Consider the following 22,941-nt stretch of genomic DNA (forward strand, 5'->3'; position numbering starts at 1 on the left):
TTGGCCTCCCATAATACTGGGATTACAGGCGTGAGTCACCATGCCTGGCTAAAGGATTCTTATAGTTTGAGGCCTGACACTTAAATCTTTAATCCCTCTTGAGTTAATTTTTGTATATGGTGAAAGTAACGGGTCAGTTTCATTCTTCTGCATATGGCTAGCCAGCTATTCCAGCACCATTTATTGAATAAGAAGCCCTTTCCGCATTGCTTATTTTTGTCAATTTGAAATATCAGATGGCCATAGGTGTGTGGCTTAACTTCTGGGTTTTATATTCTGTTCCCTTGGTCTGTGTCTGTTTTTGTACTAGTACCATGAAGTTTTAGTCTGTAGCCTTATAGTATAGTTTGAAGTCAGGTAGTGTAATGCCTCTGGCTTTGTTTTTGTTTAAGATTGCTTTATCTGTTTAGACTCATGGTTCAATATGAATTTAAGAATTTTTTTCTAGTTCTGTGAAAAATGATGGTAGTTTGATAGAAATGACATTGAATCTGTAGATTGCTTTGGGCAGTATGACCGTTTTAACAATATTGATTCTTCTAATCCACGAACATGGAATGTTTTTCCGTTGGTTTGTGTCATCTATGATTTCTTTCAACAGTGTTTTGTAGTTCTTCCTATAGACATCTTTCACCTCCTTGGTTAGATGCATTCCTAGGAGTGTGTGTGTGTGTGTGTGTGTGTGTGTGTGTGTGTATTGTAAATGGAATTGCATTCTTGATTTGGCTCTCAGCTTGAACATTATTGGTGTATAGAAATGCCAGTGATTTTTGTACATTGATTTTGTGTCCTGAAACTTTCCTGAAGTCATTTATCAGTTGTAGGAGCTTTTTGATAGGGTCTTTAGGGTTTTCTAGGTATAGGTCACATTGTCCATGAAGAGAGGTAATTTGACTTCTTTTCCTATTTGGATGCATTTTATTTCTTCCTCTTGCCTGATTGCTCTGACTAGGACTTCCAGTACTATGTTGAATAGGAGTGGTGAGAGTGGGCATCCTTGTCTTTTTCCAGTTCTCAAGGGAAATGCTGGCAGTTTTTGCCCATCTCAGTGTGATGTTGGCTGTATATTTGTCATAGATGGCCTTTACTATTTTAGGGCATATTCCTTCAATATGGATTTATTTCTTAAGGGTTTTTATCATGAAGAGATGCTAGATTTTATCAAAAGCCTTTTCCATGTCTACTGAGATGATCATATGTTTTTTGTTTTTTATTCTGTTTATGTGGTGACTCACATTTATGATTTGCATATGTTGAACCAATCTTGCATCTTAGAAATGAAGCCTATTTTATCATGGTGAATTAACTTTTTGATATGCCACTGAATTTGGCTTGCTGGTATCTTGTTGAGGATTTTTGCATCTATGTTCATCAGGGATATCGGCCTTTGTTTTCTTTCTTCTTTGTGTCTTTACCAAGTTTTGGTATCAGGGTGATGTTGGCTTCATAGAATGAGTTAAAGAGGAGACCCTCCTCCTTATTTTTTTGGAATAGTTTCAGTAGAATTAATACCAGCTCTTTGTACGTCTGGTAGAAATCGGCTGTGAATCCATCTGATCCATGCCTTTTTTTGTTTGGCAGGTTTTTTATTACAGATTCAATTTCAGAACTCAATATTGGTCTGTTAAGTGTTTCAGTTTCTTCCTGATTCAATCTTGGGAGATTGTATATTTCCAGGAATTTATCTATTTCATCTAGATTTTCTAGTTTGTGTGCATAGTGGTGTTCATAATTGTCTCTAAGAATCCTTTGTATGTCTGTGGGATCCATTGTAATGTCACCTTTGTTGCTTCTCATTGTGCTTATTTGGATCTTCTTTTTTTCTTTATTATTCTAGCTAACAGTCTGTCAATCTTGTTTTTGTTTTCAAAGAACCAACTTTTGATTTCCCCAGGCTGGTGTGGTGGCTCATACTTGTAATCCTAGCACTTTGGGAGGCTGAGGTAGGCAGATTACTTGAGCCCAGGAGTTTGGGACCAGCCTAAGCAATATGGTGAAACTCCATCTCTACAAAAAAAAAAAAAAAAAAAAAAAAAAAACTAGCCGAGCACAGTGGCGTGTGCCTGGAGTGCCAACTACTCGGGAGGCTGAGGCAGCAGGATGACCTGAGCCCAGAGAGGTCCCGGACAACAAAGTGAGACCCTGTTTCAAAAAACAAAGCAAAAGAAAATCCACAAAAAAGCCAACAGAAGTGTGGCGCAGTAATAGTTATTTATTTAAATCTTCCCCTGTGTGCTAGCCTTTCTATTTTTATTACATCTAGAATTTTTAACAATGAAAAGCAAGCACTTTCTTTGAGATGAGAAGATAGTTTTGTTTCATAGAAAACATTAGAGAAGAAACTAAACATGGGAGTTAAAGATTACAAATAGCTAAAACATAGAATGACTACAATTGTGGTCATAAACTAGAAATTTAAAATATGGATAGCTTTATAATTGTGGCTGATAGTTGAGCCTCACTTTATACAGTTTGAGTTGGTGCCCTTTTAAACATCTTTTTAGTGTGTTTCAAGTCGAGGCTAAGTGAAAAAGTAATAATAAAACGTAAACATCTTTTTAGGTTAAAAAAAGCCAGTGTAGTCATTAGATAGTGTAATGAGGCATGCCATGTGCTTAATAAGTAGTGATTTTATTTGAGAAGCAGTTACATGACAAGTATAAATTCGTAAAAAAAAAATTATTTTTTTAAAAACTCCTTAAATAATTAAGCACATTCTTCAAATGTGAGCCAGGAAATCTCTACATCCTGAAGGTAAAATGAAAAAATGAATAAATCAGACATAACTTTCTTTTGATTGACCTGAAAAATCAACTGCTTCTAATACCAGTTGGCAGGACTGTTATGGTGGAGTATTAGTGACCAAAAATTAACATTTTAATTTTTTTGCCTGATCCTCGAAATATACCAGTAAAATTAATTTAAATATCATAAGGCTTTGATTTTCCAAGATATAGTGGTGGGCATTAATTTGTAATATTACTTAAATTTGGAAAGAGATGTTTGAGTTTAAATTAGGAAGTTAATGAATAATTACACTACATCTATTGCCTCTCCCTCATTTTGATATTAAAAACCTATGTCAATACTTTTCCAAAGTTGTAGGTTTTATTTTTTAATGAAAAGCAGAAAAATGAATTGACATTTCTTAAATTAAAACTTAGAAGCCCTAATTGAGAAGCAAACCAGAAGTAAAACAGTTTATTAGCTCTAAGAATAATAGTAATTATTTGCTTTTTTTTAAACTATAGCCACCTGTAGTCTTAAAATATTTACTTGATTATTTAAAAAAGAGGCAATGTGACAGCAAAATACAGAGAAAACAATTTGAGATTTGTGTCTAGTGTATTGTGTAACCATTCCCTTGAGTAGATTTTGTTGTAAATTGCCATTGATTTTAGATAAGAAAAGGAAAGTTTTCCTCATATTAAAAACTTGGAAATGCATCATTGGTTTTGATTTTTTTAAAATAGAATTTTTTTGTAGAGATGAGATCTCCCTATGTTGCCCAGGCTGGTCTTGAATTCCTGAGCTCAGGAGATTCTCCCACCTCAGCCTCCCAAACTGCTGGGATTACAGGCGTAAGCCACCATGCCCGGCCATTAATCCTTTCTTAATAAAGGACATAGTATATATCTGCTATATAGCCGTCTAGCTAAATATTAAAATCCTTAACTGATTTTTTTGGAAATCTGGAATTTCATTACATTCCTACTTCACTTTCTCCCCCACACAGTGGCCAAGTCTTGTCTCAGTACAGACTACATAGAAGTAAGCACTATTAAAATTTACTTGTTCCATACCCTAAACTTAGACAATTTTTTAAAAAAAATCTTGGCCAGGCCTGCTGGCCACTGTGTGTAATCCCAGCACTTTGGGAGGCTGAGGCAGGAGAATTGCTTTAGCCTAGGAGTTCAAGACCAGCCTGGACAACATAGTGAGACCTCAAGTTTACAGAAGATTAAAAAACAATACCCCAGCATGGTGGTGTGCACCTGTACTACTCAGGAGGCCAAGGTGGGAAGATTGCTTGAGCCTGGGGAGTTGAGGCTGCAGTGAGCTGAGATCACACCACTGCACTCCAGCCCAGGTGACAGAGTAAGAAAAAAGTCTGGCCTGGCATAGAGGCTCACACCTGTAATCCCAGTTCTTTGGAAAGATTGCTTGAGCCCAGGAGTTCAAGACCAGCCTGAGCAACATGGTGAAACCCCAAATTAAAAAATTATCTGGACATGGTGGTGCAAACCTGTAGTCCTAGCTACTTGGGAGACTGAGGCAGGAGGATCGCTTGAGCCCAGGAGTTCAAGGCTGCAGTGAATTATGATCATGCCACTGCACTCTAGCCTGGGCAGCAGAGCAAAACCCTGTCTCTAGAAAACTCTGCAGCAATCCCTCCTCCTGCCTAACATGCACACTATTTTTTTCTTCTCTTGGAATATAACATGTTCTCAGAAAAGCAGACAGTTTAGGAGTTTAGCCAATATCTATATCGAGACATTGAATTTTACTAGCATACCAGAGGCTCCTCTCCCGAAAGGAGCACTACCAGACGTTTTACTTCTTTCTTTAAAACTTTTTAAAATTGTTTTAGAGACAGGGTATTGCTACATTGCCCAGATGGGAGTGCAGTGGCTATTCACAGGTGCAGTCATAGCACACCACAGCCTCCAACTCTTAGCCTCAAGTGATCCTCCCCCTGCCCAGTCTCCTGAGTAGCTATAGCCTAGCACCTGACATTTAAACTATAGGTGATTTTTGCCTATTTTTGAACTTGTTTTTTGGAGACAAAGTCTCTTACACAGGCTGGAGTACAATGGCACAATCTCAGCTCACTGCAACCTGCACCTCGCTCAAGCGATCCTCTCACCTCAGCCTTCCAAGTAGCTGGGACTACAGACATGCGCCACCATACCTAATTTCTGTATACTTTGCAGAGATGGGATTTCACCATGTTGCCCAGGCTGGTCTCAGATTCCTGGGCTCAAGCGATCCATCCATCTCGGCCTCCTAAACTGCTGGGATTACAGGCATGAGCCACTGCACTCAGTCTTGAACTTTATGTGAAGTGTAACCATATACTCTTTGCCTGGCTTCCTTTAACTTACGAGGTTCATCCATATAGTTCCAGATTGAAAGAATCCATTCAGGCGGGCAGATCACCTGAGCTCAGGAGTTCAAGACCAGCCTGACCAACATGGAGAAACCCCGTCTCTACTAAAAATACAAAAATTAGCCGGACGTGGTGGCGCATGCCTGTAATCCCAGCTACTCGGGAGCCTGAGGCAGGCGAATCGCTTGAACCCGGGAGGCAGAGGTTGCGATGAGCTGAGATCGCACCGTTACACTCCAGCCTGGGCAACAAGAGTGAAACTCCGTCTCAAAAAAAAGAAGGCCAGCCGCGGGTGGCTCATGGGTGTAATCCCAGCACTTTGGGAGGCTGAGGCAGGCGGATCATGAGGTCAGGAGATTAAGACCATCCTGGCTAACACAGTGAAACCACGTCTCTACTAAAAATAAAAAAAAATTATCCAGGTGTGGTGGTGTGCACCTGTAGTCCCAAGTATCCCAGCTACTCGGGAGGTCGATGCAGAAGAATCACTTGAACCCGGGAGGCAGAGGTTGCAGTGAGCCGAGGTTGTGCCACTGCACTCCAGCCTAGGCGACAGCACAAGGCTCCATCTCAAAAAAGAGTTCATTCATTCTCTTTTTTTTTTTTTTTTTTTTTTTGAGGTGGAGTCTCGCACTGTCGCCCGAGCTGGAGTGCAGTGACACCATCTCGGCTCACTGCAACCTCCACCCCCCAGGTTCAAGCGATTCTCCTGTCTCGGCCTCCCAAGTAGCTGGGACTACAGGCACCCACCACCAATCCCAGATAATTTTTTTGTATTTTTAGTAGAGGCAGGGTTTCACTATGTTGACCAGGCTGGTCTTAAACTCCTGACCTCGTGATCCCCCTGCCTCAGCCTCCCAGAGTGCTGAGATTACAGGCTTGAGCCACCGCACCTGGCCTTCATTTATTCTCTTAACTGTATAGCCTGGCATTCTCTACTTTTTATTGAAAGCACTATTTTGTGGCAAGTACTTGAGATTTTAAGGTAATTGTATATTTGAAAAGTATTAGCCCTTTTAAATTATCTTGCTATATTAGCTTCTTGACCACAAATACGTAAGGTCATATTTAAAGATTATTAGCATGGTACTCATATAATCTAGTAAATTCTTTAATGAAATACCCAGCCAGATGTTGGGAGGAAATGTGTTGTGCCATTGCTGCCCTTTCCTCGCTGTCCTCTGTTGTCTTGTGTTCCTACCCACCTGGTAATCATGTTTGAGGCGCTGAGGTAAAGACAGAAACAGGTAGGCCTAGCAGGATTACAGGACTTGGGCCAGTTCAGTGGCAGGACTCTCCAGGTTAGGAAAATTGAAAGTATACTGTGCCTCTTCACTTCTGAAATACTGATAAAGGAATGTCTAGCTCTCAATCTGTATTTTTAATGTTTCTTTAAGAAAGAGAAGGATTCCTACCATCCTGAAATGTTCTTATACTTAAATGCCTCTGCAGTGCAGTTAAGCCTACCCTGAACTCTGCATTTCCACAAGGGAGCTTAGGTGTTAGCCTGTAATACCCTCTTAGCCACTGGGCTGTCATTGGATCTGTTGTCTTAATTTACCCTCCCTAAAGCCATCAAAGACCCACTATTTAAATTTGCAGTTTTTGTGGTGCACACAAATTAAACCATGGCTAGAATTAATTTTTGTTAAAGGAAATTAATTTTCATATTTATTCATGTAAAAAGAATTTGCTGACTAGATGTGGTGGCTCACACCTGTAATCTCTGCACTTTGAGAGGCCAAGGCTGGTGGAATCACTTGAGACCAGCAGTTAGAGAGCAACCTGGGCAACATGGCAAAATCCTGTCTTCACAAAAAAAAAAAAAATATATATATATATATATATAAATATCTGTATATATACACACACACACACACACAAAATATTAGCCAGGCATAGGGGTGATGGCACGCATCTGTTTTCCCAGTACATTTCCCAGTACATTAGGTGAATAATTTCTCTTCACCTAAGATTTTTTTTTTATTAAAAAAAAAAAAGACTGGCAAGATGGCTTCAGTTTTTTGTTTTTTTTTTTTTTCTTTTTGGAGACATGGTCTTCATCTGTCACCCAGGCTGGAGTGCAGTAGCACAATTTTGGCTCACTGCAGCCTCCGCCTCTGGGCTCAAGCAATCCTCCCACCTCAGCCCTGCCCCAAGTAGCTGGGACCACAAGCAAGCGCCACCGCACCCAGATAATTTTTGTATTTTTTTCGTAGAGATGGGGTCTCTCTATGTTGCCCAGGCTGGTCTCGAGCTCTTGGGCTCAAGTGATCCACCTGCCTCAGCCTCCTAAAGTGCTGGGATTACAGGCGAGAACCACCACACCCAGCCAATCACCTAAATTTTCTAAAGTTATTTTAAGATAGTTATAGAATATACAAAATAAGATAGCTCTTTTTTTTTTCTTTTATTTTATTTATTTTTTTTTTTTGAGTTAGAGTCTCGCACTGTCACCCAGGGTGGAGTGCAATGGCGCAATCTCGGCTTATTGCAACCTCCGCCTCCCAGGTTCAAGCGATTCTCCTGCCTCAGCCTCCCAAGCAGCTGGGATTACAGGCGCCTGCCACTGCGCCTGGCTATTTTTTTTTTTTTTTTTTTTTTTTTTTTTTTGTATTTTTAGTAGAGACAGGGTTTCATTATGTTGGTCAGGTAGTTTCAAACTCCTGACCTCGTGATCTGCCTGCCTCAGCCTCCTGAGGCGCAATCTCGGCTCACTGCAACCTCTGCTTCCTAGGTTCAAGCAATTGTCCTTTCACAGGCTTCCAAGTAGCTAGGACCACAGGCACAAGTCATCGGGCCCAGCTAATTTTTGTGTTTTCAGTAGAGACAGGGTTTCACCATGTTGGCCAGGGTGGTCTCAAACTGCTGAGCTCAAGTGATCTGCCCCCGTCAGCCTCCCAAAGTGCTGAGATTACAGATGTGAGCCACTGCGTCTGGCAGATGATGTATTTTTAAGCACCTCTAGAATTATTCTATATTCAACAAATGACAAGCTGTTAAAGACCAAACATCAAAATCTTCTCTGTGATATTATTGGTTTGGGGGTGATTTTTTTTCCAAAGGAGAAAAGTACAGATGGATAATAGTGTCTATATTGAGTCTTCACAAACAGGATTCACTGAATTGTTTAAATAACTAGCTAAATTCATTTGTTTTATTGTATTACTATAAGCTTATTGTAAGTAAAGTCATGTCAAGCCTCTGATGTTATTGAAATTCCACTATGCTAAAATACAAACTATTTTCATTCATGGAGAACTTTTAATGAAGACAGATAAGAAAATGCTTTATTTATGCCTCTTCTACATTTTAGGAAATAAACAGCAGCACAGTAATACTTAGGTTGCTTAGTAAATTTTTGTTGAATTGAGTTTTAAAAAGGGACAAAAATGGTTATAAAAATTCCTGTTTTGCTAAGTATAAACTATATGACTTTCTAAAATCTAGAAAGTTACAATTGGAGTGATAACACCATAAAAGCACATTTTCCCCATTAAAGTAATTAACACTTTTTTGGTTTTAGGAATTGGAACGAGCATGGAGAGAATACGATAAGTTAGAATACGATGTAACTGTTACCAGGAACCAGATGCAAGAGCAGCTGGATCACCTTGGTGAAGTTCAGGTACAAAAGTATAATATTCTTTATATTGTTTTAACTGTTTTTACTGGTACTGTACAATCCACCTTGTTAGATTTACGCATACCCATAACAGTTTTTACATTATTGGCTACCTGAGACCTGGATTTGAATAATTTTAATGACAGGAATCTTACTATCTCACATAGGAGACCATCCCCTCTTGTTTAAGAGTTCTTTGTTCTGTTGGGCACATGGTGAGCCCTGGAGTGTTCTGTGCTCCTATCAGTCTCAGCTCTACAGTTTCCTAAAAACATGGTTTCGTATCCTTTCACAGGTCCATCTGTGTCACTTGGTATTGAGATGTTGAATTATATGGATTTATCAAATAATGAATATTTTATCTTTTATCTTTTTTTTTTTTTTTTTTTTTTTTGAGACAGAGTTTTGCTCTTGTTGCCCAGGCTGGAGTGCAATGGCGCGATCTTGGCTCACTGCAACCTCTGCCTCCTGGGTTCAAGCGATTCTCCTGCCTCAGCCTCCCGGGTAGCTGGGATCACAGGCATGCACCACCAAGCCTTATTAGAATAGGGGAAGATACAGCACCATTTGCTATAAAGAATCCAGTTAATAAGCAAACAGATCTGAGACCTAGTTCCAAGGGTTAGTTTTCTTATCTATAAAATAGAAATAATAATACTTGGCCGGGCACAGTGGCTCACGCCTATAGTCCCAGCACTTTCGGAGACTGAAGTGGGTAGATCACCTGAGGTCAGGAGTTCGAGACCAGCCTGGCCAACATGGCGAAACCCTGTCTCTACTATAAATACAAAAATTAGGTGTAGTGGCAGGCATCTGTAATCCCAGCTACTTGGGAGGCTGAGGCAGGAGAATCACTTGAACCCACGAGGTGGAAGTTGCAGTGAGCTGAGATCGCACCACTGTACTCCAGCCTGAGTGACAGAGCGAGACTCTATCTCAAAAAAAAAAAAAGAAAGAAAAAGAAATAATAATACTTGTCTTAAAGTGTTGCTCTGAGGAACACAGATAATATATGTGTAAGAAAATAATAAAAGTTACATCATGCTTATGACCCAATGTAAATTTGAACATTTTAGTTGGAAATGCATGGACTTAACAGACAGATCAATACAATGAATGAAAAATTAGTTAAGTTCGAGACCAACCAGCCTGACCAACATGGGGAAACCCCATCTGTACTAAAAAATACAAAATTAGCCAGGATGACGAGGTCAGGAGCTCAAGACCAGCCTGGCCAAGATTGTGAAACCCCATCTCTACTAAAAATACAAAATTAGCCGAGCTTGGTGGCAGGCACCTGTAATCCCAGCTACTCCGGAGGCTGAGGCAGGAGAATCGCTTGAACCCGGGAGGTGGAGGTTGCAGGGAGCCAAGATCACACCATTGTACTCCACCCTGGGCAACAAGGGCGAAGCTCCATCTCAAAAAAGAAAAAAGGATTAGTAAGGTTGAATCAGAAATTCAGCTGCCCTCTATCTGTGCTGTCCAGCATAGTCCTGGCCACATGTAGTTGTTGGGCATATGAAATGTGACTATTGTGACTATACAACTAAAACTGAACTTTTAGTTGTATTCATGTTAACTATCTAAATTTATTTGTTTATTGAATCAGGGTTTTGTTCTGTCACCCAGGCTGGAGTGCAGTAGCATGATCCTAGATGAAACCTTGAACTCCTGGGCCCAAGTGATCCTCCCACCTCAGCCTTCCAAAGTTCTGGGATCGGCTGGACACATTGGCTCATGCCTGTAATCCCAGCACTTTGGGAGGCCGTGGTGGGAGGATCACTTGAGGCCAGAAGTTTGAGACCAGCCTGGCCAACGCAGTGAAACCCCACCTCTACAAAAATACAAAAATTAGCTGGGCACTTGTGGTCCCAGCTACTTGGAAGGCTGAGGCAGGAGAATCGCATGAGCCTGGGAGGCAGAGGTTGCAGTGGAGTGGAGATCACGCAACTGTATGCCAGCCTGGGCGACAAAGGGAGACTCTGTCTCAAAAAAAAAACACAAAGTGCTGAGATTACAGGCATGAGTCACCAAGCCCAGTTTATCTAAATTTAAATGGCCACATGTGGCTGGGACTTCTGTATTGGACACTGAAGTTACACTGTCAGTAATCAGCTACAGGCACCTGTAATCCCAGCTACTCGGGAGGCTGTGGCAGGAGAATCACTTCAACCTGGGAGGCGGAGGTTGCAGTGATCGGAGATCACACCATTGCACTCCAGCCTGAGTGATGGGCAAAAGTCCATCTCAAAAAAAAATAAATAAATAAGAAATCAGCTACAAAAATGAGATGCTAAATACACTAGAAAAATAGCTATAAATACCTAAGATATTACTAGAGGTCAGCAAACTTTCTGTAAAAGGCCAGATCTGTCACATATTATTTAATGTTTTTTGTTATTTTATAACTTCTTTTTTTTCTTTTTGAGACAGAGTTTCACTCTTGTTGCCCAGGCTGGTGTGCAGTGGTGTGATCTCTGCTCACTGCAACCTCTGCCTCTCATGTTGAAGTGATTCTCCTGCCTCAGCCTTCCTAGTAGCTGGGATTACAGGCATGTGCCACCATACCTGGCTAATTTTTGTATTTTTAGTAGAGACAAGGTTTCACCATGTTAGCCAGGCTGGTCTTGAACACCTGACCTCAGGTGATCTGCCCGCCTTGGCCTCCCAGAGTGCTAGGATTACAGGCATGAGCCACCGTGCCCGGCTATAACTTCTTAAAAATTGTAAAATTTGTTCTTAACTCACAGGCCATACCAAAAGAGGCTGCAGGACACAGAAATTTGCCAATCCCAGATTTAACCTGCCAAAAAATATATTTATTATGAAAATTTAGTAACCTTATTACAGGATATAAGAGAAGACCTGAATTAATGGAGAGGTGTAATTGGTATACCATATTCATGGATGGTCTGATTTAACATTATCACAATGAAAATTCTTCCTCTAAATGCAATTTTATTCCAACCAAATTTCCAGTAGAATTTTCTAAAGAAATTTCTGAAATGGCTCTGATATTTTTAAGGTATAATAAAAACCACAAGTAGTTAAGACATTTCAAAAAAAAAATAAAAGAATGAGAAGTCATACTCTATGAATGGTAACATTGCATATACAGCCTTAGGCCAGTTACATAACAACTCTGGGTCTCAGTTTCCACAACTATAAAATAAAATAATACCTACTCCTGCTAGGTTATTATGAGGATAAATATGTTTATATTTTGTAGCATGTAGAATAAAACCAGGCATATAAGACACACTATATAAGTGTTTGTTAAATAAATAAACAAGGAAACAAACAAGGAAACAAACAAGGAAATAAACAAGGAGTTTAGCAGCAGACCATGAATATCCACAAAGCAGAGAGAGAATTGTTGAACAGCATTTGGCTTTATCAAAGTTAAAGATTTACCCTCAATGAAGGCAACATAGACAAAGTAAAAAGATGACCTACTGGGAGGATGTATGTTTGACCTCAAAAATTCAACAAGGGATAACTATTTAGATTTGCAAGGAAGTTTTTATTTTTGATTTGGAGAAATAATCCTTTAGAAAAACATACAAAGAACATGAGTAACTAATCATAGGAAAACTCAAATTACTAACAAGTGTTTGAAAAATAGTTCAAAGTTGACTGGGCACAGTGGCGTATGCCTGTAATCCCAGCACTTTGGGAGGCCAAGTCAGACAGATCACTTGAGGGTCAGGAGTTCGAGACCAGCCTGGCCAACATGGCGAAACCTCATCTCTACTAAAATCCAAAAAAAAAAGAGAGCTGGGCATGGTGTCACACACCTGTAATTCCAGCTACTTGGGAGGCTGAGGCAGGAGGATTGCTTGAACCCAAGAGGCAGAGGTTGCAGTGAGCCAAGATCACATCGCTGCACTCCAGCCTGGGTGGCCGAGTGAGACTCAGCCTCAAAAAAAATGAAAGAAAAAGAAAAATAGTTCAAAGTCAGTAGTAACCAGAGAAATGCAAATAAAATAAAAATTAGATTTGCATTGTATACCCTTTCAGATTGGCAAAAATGTGTCTATACATATATATATATCTTTTAAATTTTATAAAAGTAATACATGTTGTATATAGATGTGCAAGGATCTGTTATTTATAGTGACCTTCCCATCCTCTGTGTCAGTATTTACATCTCTGGGCTGTAGTTGTGTTTGGCTCTTGCATGGGTACTTTCTTTTTTTTTACTTTTTGATGCTTCCAGGCTGTAGCTTGGAAAACTAGATGACTTAGGTTATGTAGTGCCTTTTTGGAGCAGCATTAATTCATAGTCTTTAGGCTTATAGACTTTTCTTGAGTTTTTTCTTTTTTTAATCTTTTGATCAACTCCCAAGTGCTTGGAAGACTTTGAAAACATATTGCTTTTTTTTTCTCCTGTGACAGAGTCTCACTCTGTCACCTAGGCTGGAGGACAGTGGCACGATCTTGGCTCACTGCAACCTCTTCCCCCAGGCTCAAGTGATCCTCTCACCTCAGCCTCCCAAGTAGCTGGGACCACAGACATACACCACCCTGCCCAGCTAAGTTTTTGTATTTTTGGTAGAGGTGGGGTTTTTCTGTGTTGCCCAGGCAGGTCTTGAACTCCTGAGCTTAAGCAATCCGCCCACTTCAGCCTCCCAAAGTGCTGGGATTATAGGTGTGAGCCACTGTGCCTGGCTGAAAACATATTTCTACCCCTTAGAGGACTTTTTTAGCATATTGATGCAATACTGATTATATTCTAATATCTATAGTCATTAATAACTGATACTCAGCCAAAGAAAATATTGTTCTAGGCAATGTGACAGTTTTTGTGTATGTCATTGCCTATTTTTAAAAATAAAGTTACATTCCTAGAATAGTGTTTACTATTATCCAGAATGGTGTTATTATTACCATATTTATGAATAAGAGTCATAGATTTCTAATAGAATCTCAGAGAAAACCAATGTAATCTTATTTTGGTTTCAGTTAGTGTATTTAACCTGAGGGCATGATGTGGAATTTTAAAAGTAAGAAAATTGGCCGTGTGCGGTGGCTCACGCCTGTAATCCCAGCACTTTGGGAGGCCGAGGAGAGCGGATCACCTGAGGTCAAGAGTTCAAGACCAGCCTGGCCAACATGGTGAAACCCCATCTCTACTAAAAATACAAAATTAGCTGGGTGTGGTGTCACATGCCTGTAATCCTAGCTACTCGGGAGGCTGAGGCAGGGCAATTGCTTGAACCCGGGAGGTAGAGGTTGCAGTGAGCTGAGATTGTGCCATTGCACAAAATACAAAAATTATGGCACAGCACGTGCCGTAATCCCAGCTACTGAGGAAGCTGAGGCAGCAGAATCACTTGTGTCCAGGAGGCAGAGGCTGCAGTGAACTGAGAGCTTGCCACTGCACTCCAGCCTGGGTGACAGAGCAAGTCTCTGTCTCAAAAAAAAATAAAAATAAAAAAATACATTTAAACTCTGTCAGTCAAAATTCATCTTGATATATTTTGTTAGTTGTCCCTTTGTTGTTGTTTTTATGTTCTAGAACCTAGGAAGTTAGTACACCTTCCATTTCTCACCTGTTCCCCAATGCCCTGCCACATCTCCCCCTCCCAGAAATTATTTTTTCTTTTGGGGTTTGTTTCTGCTCTGTTTTCATTCTCTCTGTTTGTATTTTCCATTTTGGGTCCCTTTAATCAATATGCCTTCCTGGTATCATAAATAATGCGAGACAAAGCTTATTGGAAAGATTTAAAATAGTATATTTAAGTATGAAAATTAAATATTTTTCTTGCTCTGCTCGGTCTTTTATATTTGCCACTGGAATTGCAAAATTGGGAGAGTCACATCAATCATATTAAATATTCATAACACTTAATTTACTGCAATTTGCATTTTTAAATGTAATTTATATAATTAATATATAATCATTTAACTTCAGTGAATGGTTTTCTTTCTTATATATGGTCTATCCATTTTTACTGATAGACGGAATCAGCAGGAATTCAGCGTGCACAGATTCAGAAAGAACTTTGGCGAATTCAAGATGTCATGGAAGGGCTGAGTAAACATAAGCAGCAAAGAGGTACTACAGAAATAGGTAAATTAGCTTTGCATTTTATTTTGTGACTGACCACAGTATTACAGTCATGTGTCGCTTGGTGACAGATTACATTCTGAGAAATGCATTGTTAGGTGATTGTGTTGTGCAATCAGAGTGTACTTAAACAAATCTAGTTGTATGGCCTACTACAAACCTAGGCTATGTGGTATATAGCTTATTGCTCCCAGGTTGCAAACCTGCACAGCATGTGACTGTACTGAATACTGTAGACAGTTGTAACACAATGCTATTTGTGTATCTAAACATAGAAAAGGTAATGTGTTACACTCTGACATGAGGGCAACAGCTAGGCAATAGATATTTCACAGCTCTGGCTGGGCACAGTGGCTCACACCTGTAATCCCAGCACTTTGGGAGGCTGAGGTGGGCAGATCACCTGAGGTCAGGAGTTCAAGACCAGCTTGGCCAACATGGTGAAACCCTGTCTCTACTAAAAATACAAAAAAAGCCAGGCATGGTGGCGCATGCCTGTAGTCCCAAACACTCAGGAAGCTTAGACAGGAGAATCACTTGAACCTGGGAGGTGGAGGTTGCAGTGAGCCAAGATCATGCCAGTGTGCTCCAGCATGGGCAGCAGAGGGAAACTGTCCCAAAAAAAAAAAAAATTTTTTTCTCAGCTACATTATAATCTTATGGGACCACTGTCGTATATGTAGTCTGTTGCTGACCAAAACATTGGTATGTGGCACATGACTGAATGTCTAAATGGAATGACATATATAATTGAGTTTCTTTTGTTATTTTAATGAATTTTTCTGAACAGGCACTCTTAACATTGAATCAGAGCACAGGTTTATAAAGTAAAAAGTGAAAGCTCTGTCAACCACACCTAAACAAAAATAATTATTGTCTTGTGTGTATAATTATAAATACCCACAGTGTTTACACTTTAGAAGTTTTATCCCCACAACAAGAACTGGGATCATCCTATATCTATTTTTCAATAATTTGCTTTTTTCTCCATAACAATACAGTATAAGAATCCATTGTATAAGGGAACTGTAATATATTTATCCATTTCCATATTGATGGATAATGTATGTTGTTTCCAGAGTTTTTTATGAATGCTGTCATAAGCCATGCCATAGTGAACATTATTAATACATACAACTAAACACATATGTTAGTACTTAATGGATTTGAAAAGGTGAGAAATAAGCACATATTTTCCATTTGGATAACTGCAGCCAAATTGCCCTCCTGAAGGATTATTTCAAATTATGTTAATACCAGTAATGTTTGAGAAAACCCATTTCCCCATACTCTTGTTTAAATATTTGTTGCTTTTTTAATGTAATTGCTTTCCAATTCTGAAAACAATAAGTGAATGATTAGAAACTGAAGACTTCATTTAAAATATGTGAAATCGGCCAGGCGCGGTGGCTCACGCCTGTAATCCCAGCACTTTGGGAGGCCGAGGCAGGCGGATCACTTGAGGTCAGGAGTTCAAGACCAGCCTGGCCAACATGACAAAACCCCAGCTCTACTGAAAAAAAAAAAAAAAAAGTACAAAAATTGGCCAGGCGTGGTGTACGCACCTGTGGTCCCAGCTACTTGGAAGTCTGAGGCAAGAGAATCGCTTGAACCCGGGAGGCAGAGATCACACCACTGCACTCCAACCTGGGCAACAGAGTGAAAAATAATAAAAAAATAAAAATAAGCCGGGCGCAGTGGCTCATGCCTGTAATCCGAGCACTTTGGGAGGCCAAGGTGGGCAGATCACCTGAGGTCAGGAGTTCGAGACCAGGCTGGCCAATTTGTTGAGACCCCATCTCTACTAAAAATACAAAAATTAGCCATGCATGGTGGCGTGCACCTATAGTCTCAGCTGCTCGGGAGGCTGAGGCAGAAGAATCGCTTGAACCTGGGAGGCAGAGGTTGCAGTGAGCCGAGATATTGCCACTGCACTCCAGCCTGGGCGACAGAGCGAAACTCTGTCTCAAAAAAAAATAAAAATAAAAACTAAATAAAATTAAAAATAAATTTTAAAAAAATACATGAAATTGTTCTTTTTTTGGCTGGAGGCCATGGCTCACGCCTGTAATCCCAGCACTTTGGGAGGCCGAGGCAGGTGGATCACTTGAGGTCAGGAGTTCAAGACCAGCCTGACCAACATGGTGAAACCTCATCTCTACTAAAAATAAAAAAATCAGTTGGGCGTGGTGGCGCACGCCTGTAGTCCCAGCTACGAGAGGCTGAGGCACAAGAATTGCTTGAACCCAGGAGGCAGAGGTTACAGTGAGCTGAGATCACGCCACTACACTCCAGCTTGGGCAAACAGAGCAAGACTTCATTTCAAAAAAACAAAAGAAATTGTTCTTTTTTTATAGTATCAGAAAGATATGTTTAATATAGTTACGTTTTCTAATATTCCCAGGTATAATAGGATCAAAGCCTTTCTCAACAGTTAAGTACAAAAATGAGGTAAGTTTGGATTGTTTTTCTAATTATAAATTACTTTTAATGCTTAAGAAATGAACTAGAAGTAATTGTCTTCTCTAATCTTAATAACAAAAATATTTTTTAAATATATTGAACAGATATTGTTTTAATCTTGAAATTTTATTGGATCAGTAATTTGGTGCTTCTAATATGTGATTTTTCCCTTTTTTAATGCAAAAAAATGGAATCTCTGCTTTTTATCTGTTAGAATTTTAACGTTGTCATACTTTTTCTAATCTAAGTAATGTTTGAATACTTATCATTGTTTCTTATACTATGTAAAATTTATAGGATGATCGATAGATAAGTTGGTTGTATGTCATGCGTAGCATAAAGAAATTACAACTACAAAGAGATACTGTCAACCTAACCAAAAGAATCTATTATTTTGAATTTCGTATAAAAACCAAAGAGGTAACTTTTTTTTTTCCTCTCTTAAAAACTGGGGGGCCAGGTGCAGTGGCTCATGCCTGTAATCCCAGCACTTTAGGAGGCCAAGGCAGGAGGATGTCTTGAGCCCAGGAGTTTGAGACCAGCCTGGTAAACATAGCAAGACCCCCATCTCTAGAAAACATTGAAAAATTAGACGGGCATGGTGTGCCTGTGGTCCCAGCTACTCGGGAGGCTGAGCCAGGAGGATCCCTTGAGCCCAGGAGTTCAAAGGTGCAGTGAGCTATGTATGATCAAATCTCTGCACTATAGCGAGACCCCATCTCTACCAAATAAATAAATAAGATAAATTGTGAAAATATAAGAATAGGATTTTAAAATCAGTTCTTTCCTTCTAGTTTTAAAATGAAACCCAGTAATTAGTTTTAAATAGTAATCTCTTTCAATGTTGAGTTTCAGTGTGAAGCAAACCTATATGTTACAGGAAAGAATCAGATATAATTATATGTTAAATTCCAATTATTGGCTGATAAAAAATTTTTGATTTTACTTTTCATTATTAGACTTTTGGCTTGGCAGTGTCCCTTTTAGTATCTTAAAGTAAATTTAAGTTAATATACCATTGCAAAGAATTTAGATATGCTTAATTCAATCTGCTTATCTAAATAAGGTGACTGTTCTACAATCTTTAGGAAGAGGAAGTAGTCCCACCTCGTCCTCCACTTCCTCGGTCCTATGACTTTACAGAGCAGCCTCCCATAATCCCCCCTCTGCCCAGTGATAGCAGCTCCTTGCTCTGTTATAGCAGGGGCCCAGTTCATCTGCCTGAAGAAAAGAAGATGTATCAAGTTCAAGGATATCCAAGAAATGGATCTCACTGTGTAAGTGGCTGGAATAGCCACAGAATAATCAATCATACATGTCCTCTCATTTTTGAAAATTAATTTATTTTACACTCAAACTTTTTTTTTATTATAACCTTTATAACCTCATTTTTAGCCAGCAGTTTTTGGTTTATATATGACTTTATCATTTGTGTCTTTCCTGTTTTGGTTTTGCTATTCTCATTTTTGATATTTTTATAATTTTAATATTTTATAATTTCATAGCATTTTTCATATTTTCATAAAGTGGTAACTTTTCCCATGATGAAGCAGCCATATTTTAGATATACCATTTTAGGGTATTGGAGGCAAAATTATACCTTCAGATTAGAAAGAAGGGAGAAAGAAAAAGACCGTTACTAGGGATGGTAAAGGGACTGGGATGTGGACATTTTGGTCTAGGAAAACTACTCAAAGATGTGGATGTTGCTAAGGAGAGATGTCACCCCTGAAAATGGGAAATATGTTTAGGGTTAAGCAAATAATGTAGGATATAATAAGCAAAGAGAAAAAGGAAATTAGAATTGAGCTAATTTGAGAACAACAAAATGTCTGTGACAGGAATTTTAGTGCTGGGATGGGCCTCACTTAGACTACCTTGTGAATGAAAATTTATTGAATTAATATAGTTATTTTTAGCCCTCAATTATTCCATCATAAAAATGTGACTTTGTTCTTAAGAGGAACAGAAATATTCTTTTTTTTTTTTTTTTTTTGAGACAGGGTCTCACTCTTTCCCAGGCTGGAGTGCAGTAGAGCAATCTCAGCTCACTGCAAGCTCCGCCTCCCAGGTTCAAGTGATTCTCCTGCCTCAGCCTTCTGAATGGCTGGGATTATAGGCGCACACCACCATGCCCAGCTAATTTTTGTATTTTTAGTAGAGACAGGGTTTCACCATGTTGGCTGGGCTGGTCTCAAACTCCTGGCCTCAGGTGATACACCCACCTTGGCCTCCCAAAGTGCTGAGATTACAGGTGTGAGCCACTGCACCCGGCCAGAAATATTCTTAATATTAAAACAAAGTTTTGCCACTTAAAAATTTCTCAAATTTCTTCTTTCCATGTAGTTGTGACATAGGTATTATTTGTGTTATATCCCAGATGGCTCACTAGGGCTACTAATTTTTAGAGTTTGATTTGTGTCTTTAGTGGTAATTAAACATTTTAAAAGAAACTTTTAGCAGTTTTTTAGGGTAATTACATGTCTTCCTTTCAAGGGTCCAGATTATAGACTCTACAAGAGTGAACCAGAGTTAACAACAGTGGCAGAAGTTGATGAATCTAATGGAGAAGAAAAATCAGAACCTGTTTCAGAGATAGAAACTTCAGTTGTTAAAGGTCAGCATTTGCAATATGTTTTACCTCTTGTTTTTTGTTTTTGAAGACAATTTACTGCTAAAATAGTAGTAAATTCTATTTACATGTTGACTCATATATGAGTCCAACCCTGTATCTGAAACCTTTGGACTCTGATGAGTTTCTAAATTAAGAAATTTTCAGATATTAAAAGATAAAATGGCCCATAAATGATATATGTCATCTCAGCTAGGTATGAGGCAGCACCCTTTTTTTTAACACTATTTCTACAATATTCATTCCAAGTGGCATAAATAAATGCTAAAAATAAAAGACATTAGCTGGGCATGGTGGTGCGTGCCTGAATCCCAGCTACCCGGGAGGCTGAGGCAGGAGAATCACTGGAACCCAGGAGGTGGAGGCTGCAGTGAGCCGAGATCGCACCACTGCACTCCAGCCTGGGCAACAGAGCAAGACTTCGTCTCATAAATAAAAATGAAAATAAAAGACATCACATTAGATTAGGTTTTACTAAGAAATAAGTTTATGTCAAACTTTAAAGTTTCCCATTTCCTGGGAGAGTTTTTTTTTTTTTTTTTTTTTTTTCTGTTTCTGGTGGTGGTGGTTGTTGTTGTTGTTGTTGTTTGTGATGTGGTCTCACTCTGTCACCTGAGCTGCTGTACTGGAGCAAACATGGCTGACTGTAGCCTCGACCTCCCAGACTCGGTGATCCTCCCACTTCAGCCTTCCAAGTAGCTGGGACTACAGGCACACACCACCATACCCAACTAATTTTTTAAGTATTTGTAGAGACAGGGTGTTGCCGTGTTGCCCAAGCTGGTCTTGAACTCTGGGGATCAAGCATTCCTTCCACCTCAGCCTCCCAAGGTGTTGGGATTACAAGCATGTGCCACCACACCTGGACAGGGTCTTTTCTGTGTGTGTGTTTAAAATTATGCATAAGGTATTAATGGCTGAAACAAATTTTCACACAATATCAACAAAGTAAATTCTAAAATAATATTTCTGTAATGTATACTCTGATTTTTTTCTTAATGCTGGTCATTTTTCTAGAAGGCAATTGCGTAAAGAAAACAGTAGAGAGAGAACTATCTTAGATTTAAAAGATAGATAGGCCAGTGGTGGTGGCTAACGCCTGTAATCCCAGCACTTCAGGAGGCCGAGGCGGGCGGATCACCTGAGGTCAGGAGATCAACAATGACAGCAACAACAACAACAACCAGAAACAGAAAAAAAAAAAAAAAACTCTCCCAAGAAATGGAAACTCTACCAGCCTGGCCAACATGGTGAAACCCCATCTCTACTAAAAATACAAAAGTTTGGCTGGGCACGGTGGCTCACGCCTGTAATCCCAGCACTTTGGGAGGTGGAGGCGGGCAGATCGCAAGGTCAGGAGATGGAGACCATCCTGGCTAACGTGGTGAAACCCTGTCTCTACTAAAAATACAAAAAATTAGCCATGCGTGGTAGCACACACCTGTAGTCCCAGCTACTCAGGAGGCTGAGACAGGAGAATCACTTGAACCCAGGAGTCGGAGGTTGCAGTGAGCCAAGATCGTGCCACTGCACTCCAGTCTGGGTGACAGAGTGAGACTCCATCACACACAAAAAAATAACAGATAGATACATCGCACTGTTTGAAACTTGATTGGACCATGGTTTAAAAGAAGAATCTCTAAAGTAGCACAATTAATGGAAATTTAAACATGTTCTAGATATTAGCTAACAGTGTGATTGTGATATTGTGGTTGTGTAGTAGAATGTAGTATGTGAATTCTAAAACACTTAGGACAAAAGCATCTGCCACTTTTAAAGGATTCGCCAGAAAGAATGTGTATGTATTTATGCAGAGATAATGTAAGTGTGACAAAATGTAAAACTTTTTAGAAAAATAAGTGCTTATCATAACCCACTGGACTGATTTTTGTAATCTGCTAAAGGATCACTAAGTAAAGTTTGAAAAACATCTAAGTGAGGCCAGGCGTGGTGGCTCACGCTTATCTATAATCCCAGCATTTTGGAAGGCAGAGGCAGGCGGATCACAAGGTCAGGAGTTCAAGACCAGCCTGGCCGACATGGCGAAGCGCCATCTCTACTAAAAAGACAAAAATCAGCCAGGTGTGGTGGCGGGCACCTGTAATTCCAGCTACTTGGGAGGCAGAGGCAGGAGAATCACTTGAACTGGGAGGCGGAGGTTACAGTGAGCCAAGATCGTGCCACTGCACTTCAGCCTAGACAGTGACTCCATTTAAAAAAAAAAAACAAAAGCAAACAAACAAGAAAACACCTAGGTGGTAGTAATGTTCACATAGCTTTTTTCATTGTTGGAATATTTTTCTAGGTTATCTAATGTCATTTTTTAAATTTAAAAATACTGGCATCTTGAAAATTTAATATTTATACACCTTTCCTTTCTCATCCTAATCCTGTCTCCTTATTCAAAGTCTTTTTTTTTTTTTTTTTTTTTTTTTTTGAGACAGGATCTCACCGTCGGCCCAGGCTGGAGTACAGTGGTGCGATCATGGCTCACTGTAGCCTCCTTCCTCCTCTGCCTGCCAAGTAGCTGAGACTACACACGTGTGCCACCACACCTGGCTAATTTTTGTATTTATTGTAGAGGCAGGGTTTCACCATGTTGCCCAGGCTTGTCTCAAACTTCTAGGCTCAAGCAATCGGCCTGCCTCAGCCTCCCAGAGTGTTGGGATTACAGGCGTGAGCCACCATACCTGGCCACAACAAAGACTTTAAATGGGCTGGGAATGATGTCTCATTCCTGTAATCTCAGCACTTTGGGAGGCCAAAGCAGATGGATTGCTTGAGTCCAGGAGTTCAAGACCAGCCTGGGCAACATAACCAGACCTCATCTCTATTTTATAAAGTAAAAAATGTATTTAGCTTTTTTTTAAGCATATACAACTATTTGACAAAAATAGCATATAAATGAGGAGGAAGTTTATTGATATTAATACGCTTTAACATCTTTGTTTTGTTCTGAATCATGGTAATGATCTTGACTAACTTCAGACTTTGATAAGTTTAAGTATGCATGCTAGGGTATAAGATAAAAGAAA

General features: G+C 39.6%; 1 protein-coding gene across 33 annotated transcripts in view; it reads left to right on the forward strand.

The window, feature by feature from the left end:
* Positions 1–22,941, forward strand: part of PLEKHA5 (pleckstrin homology domain containing A5) — a 245,060-nt gene that overhangs the window by 197,285 nt on the left and 24,834 nt on the right. For 14 of the 33 annotated variants that reach the window (XM_055358395.2, XM_055358391.2, XM_031000717.3 and 11 more), the window contains 5 exons: positions 8,637–8,738; positions 14,703–14,814; positions 17,216–17,262; positions 18,363–18,551; positions 19,771–19,891. In XM_055358395.2, coding sequence (XP_055214370.1) covers positions 8,637–8,738; positions 14,703–14,814; positions 17,216–17,262; positions 18,363–18,551; positions 19,771–19,891 — 571 coding nt within the window. Of the gene's footprint in view, positions 1–8,636; positions 8,739–14,702; positions 14,815–17,215; positions 17,263–18,362; positions 18,552–19,770; positions 19,892–22,941 lie in introns of those variants that run through there. The other 19 variants (XM_055358403.2, XM_055358405.2, XM_055358397.2 and 16 more) reach the window with 4 other exon arrangements.

Source organism: Gorilla gorilla, chromosome 10 (genome assembly GCF_029281585.2).
Source record: "Gorilla gorilla gorilla isolate KB3781 chromosome 10, NHGRI_mGorGor1-v2.1_pri, whole genome shotgun sequence".
NCBI lineage: Eukaryota > Metazoa > Chordata > Mammalia > Primates > Hominidae > Gorilla > Gorilla gorilla.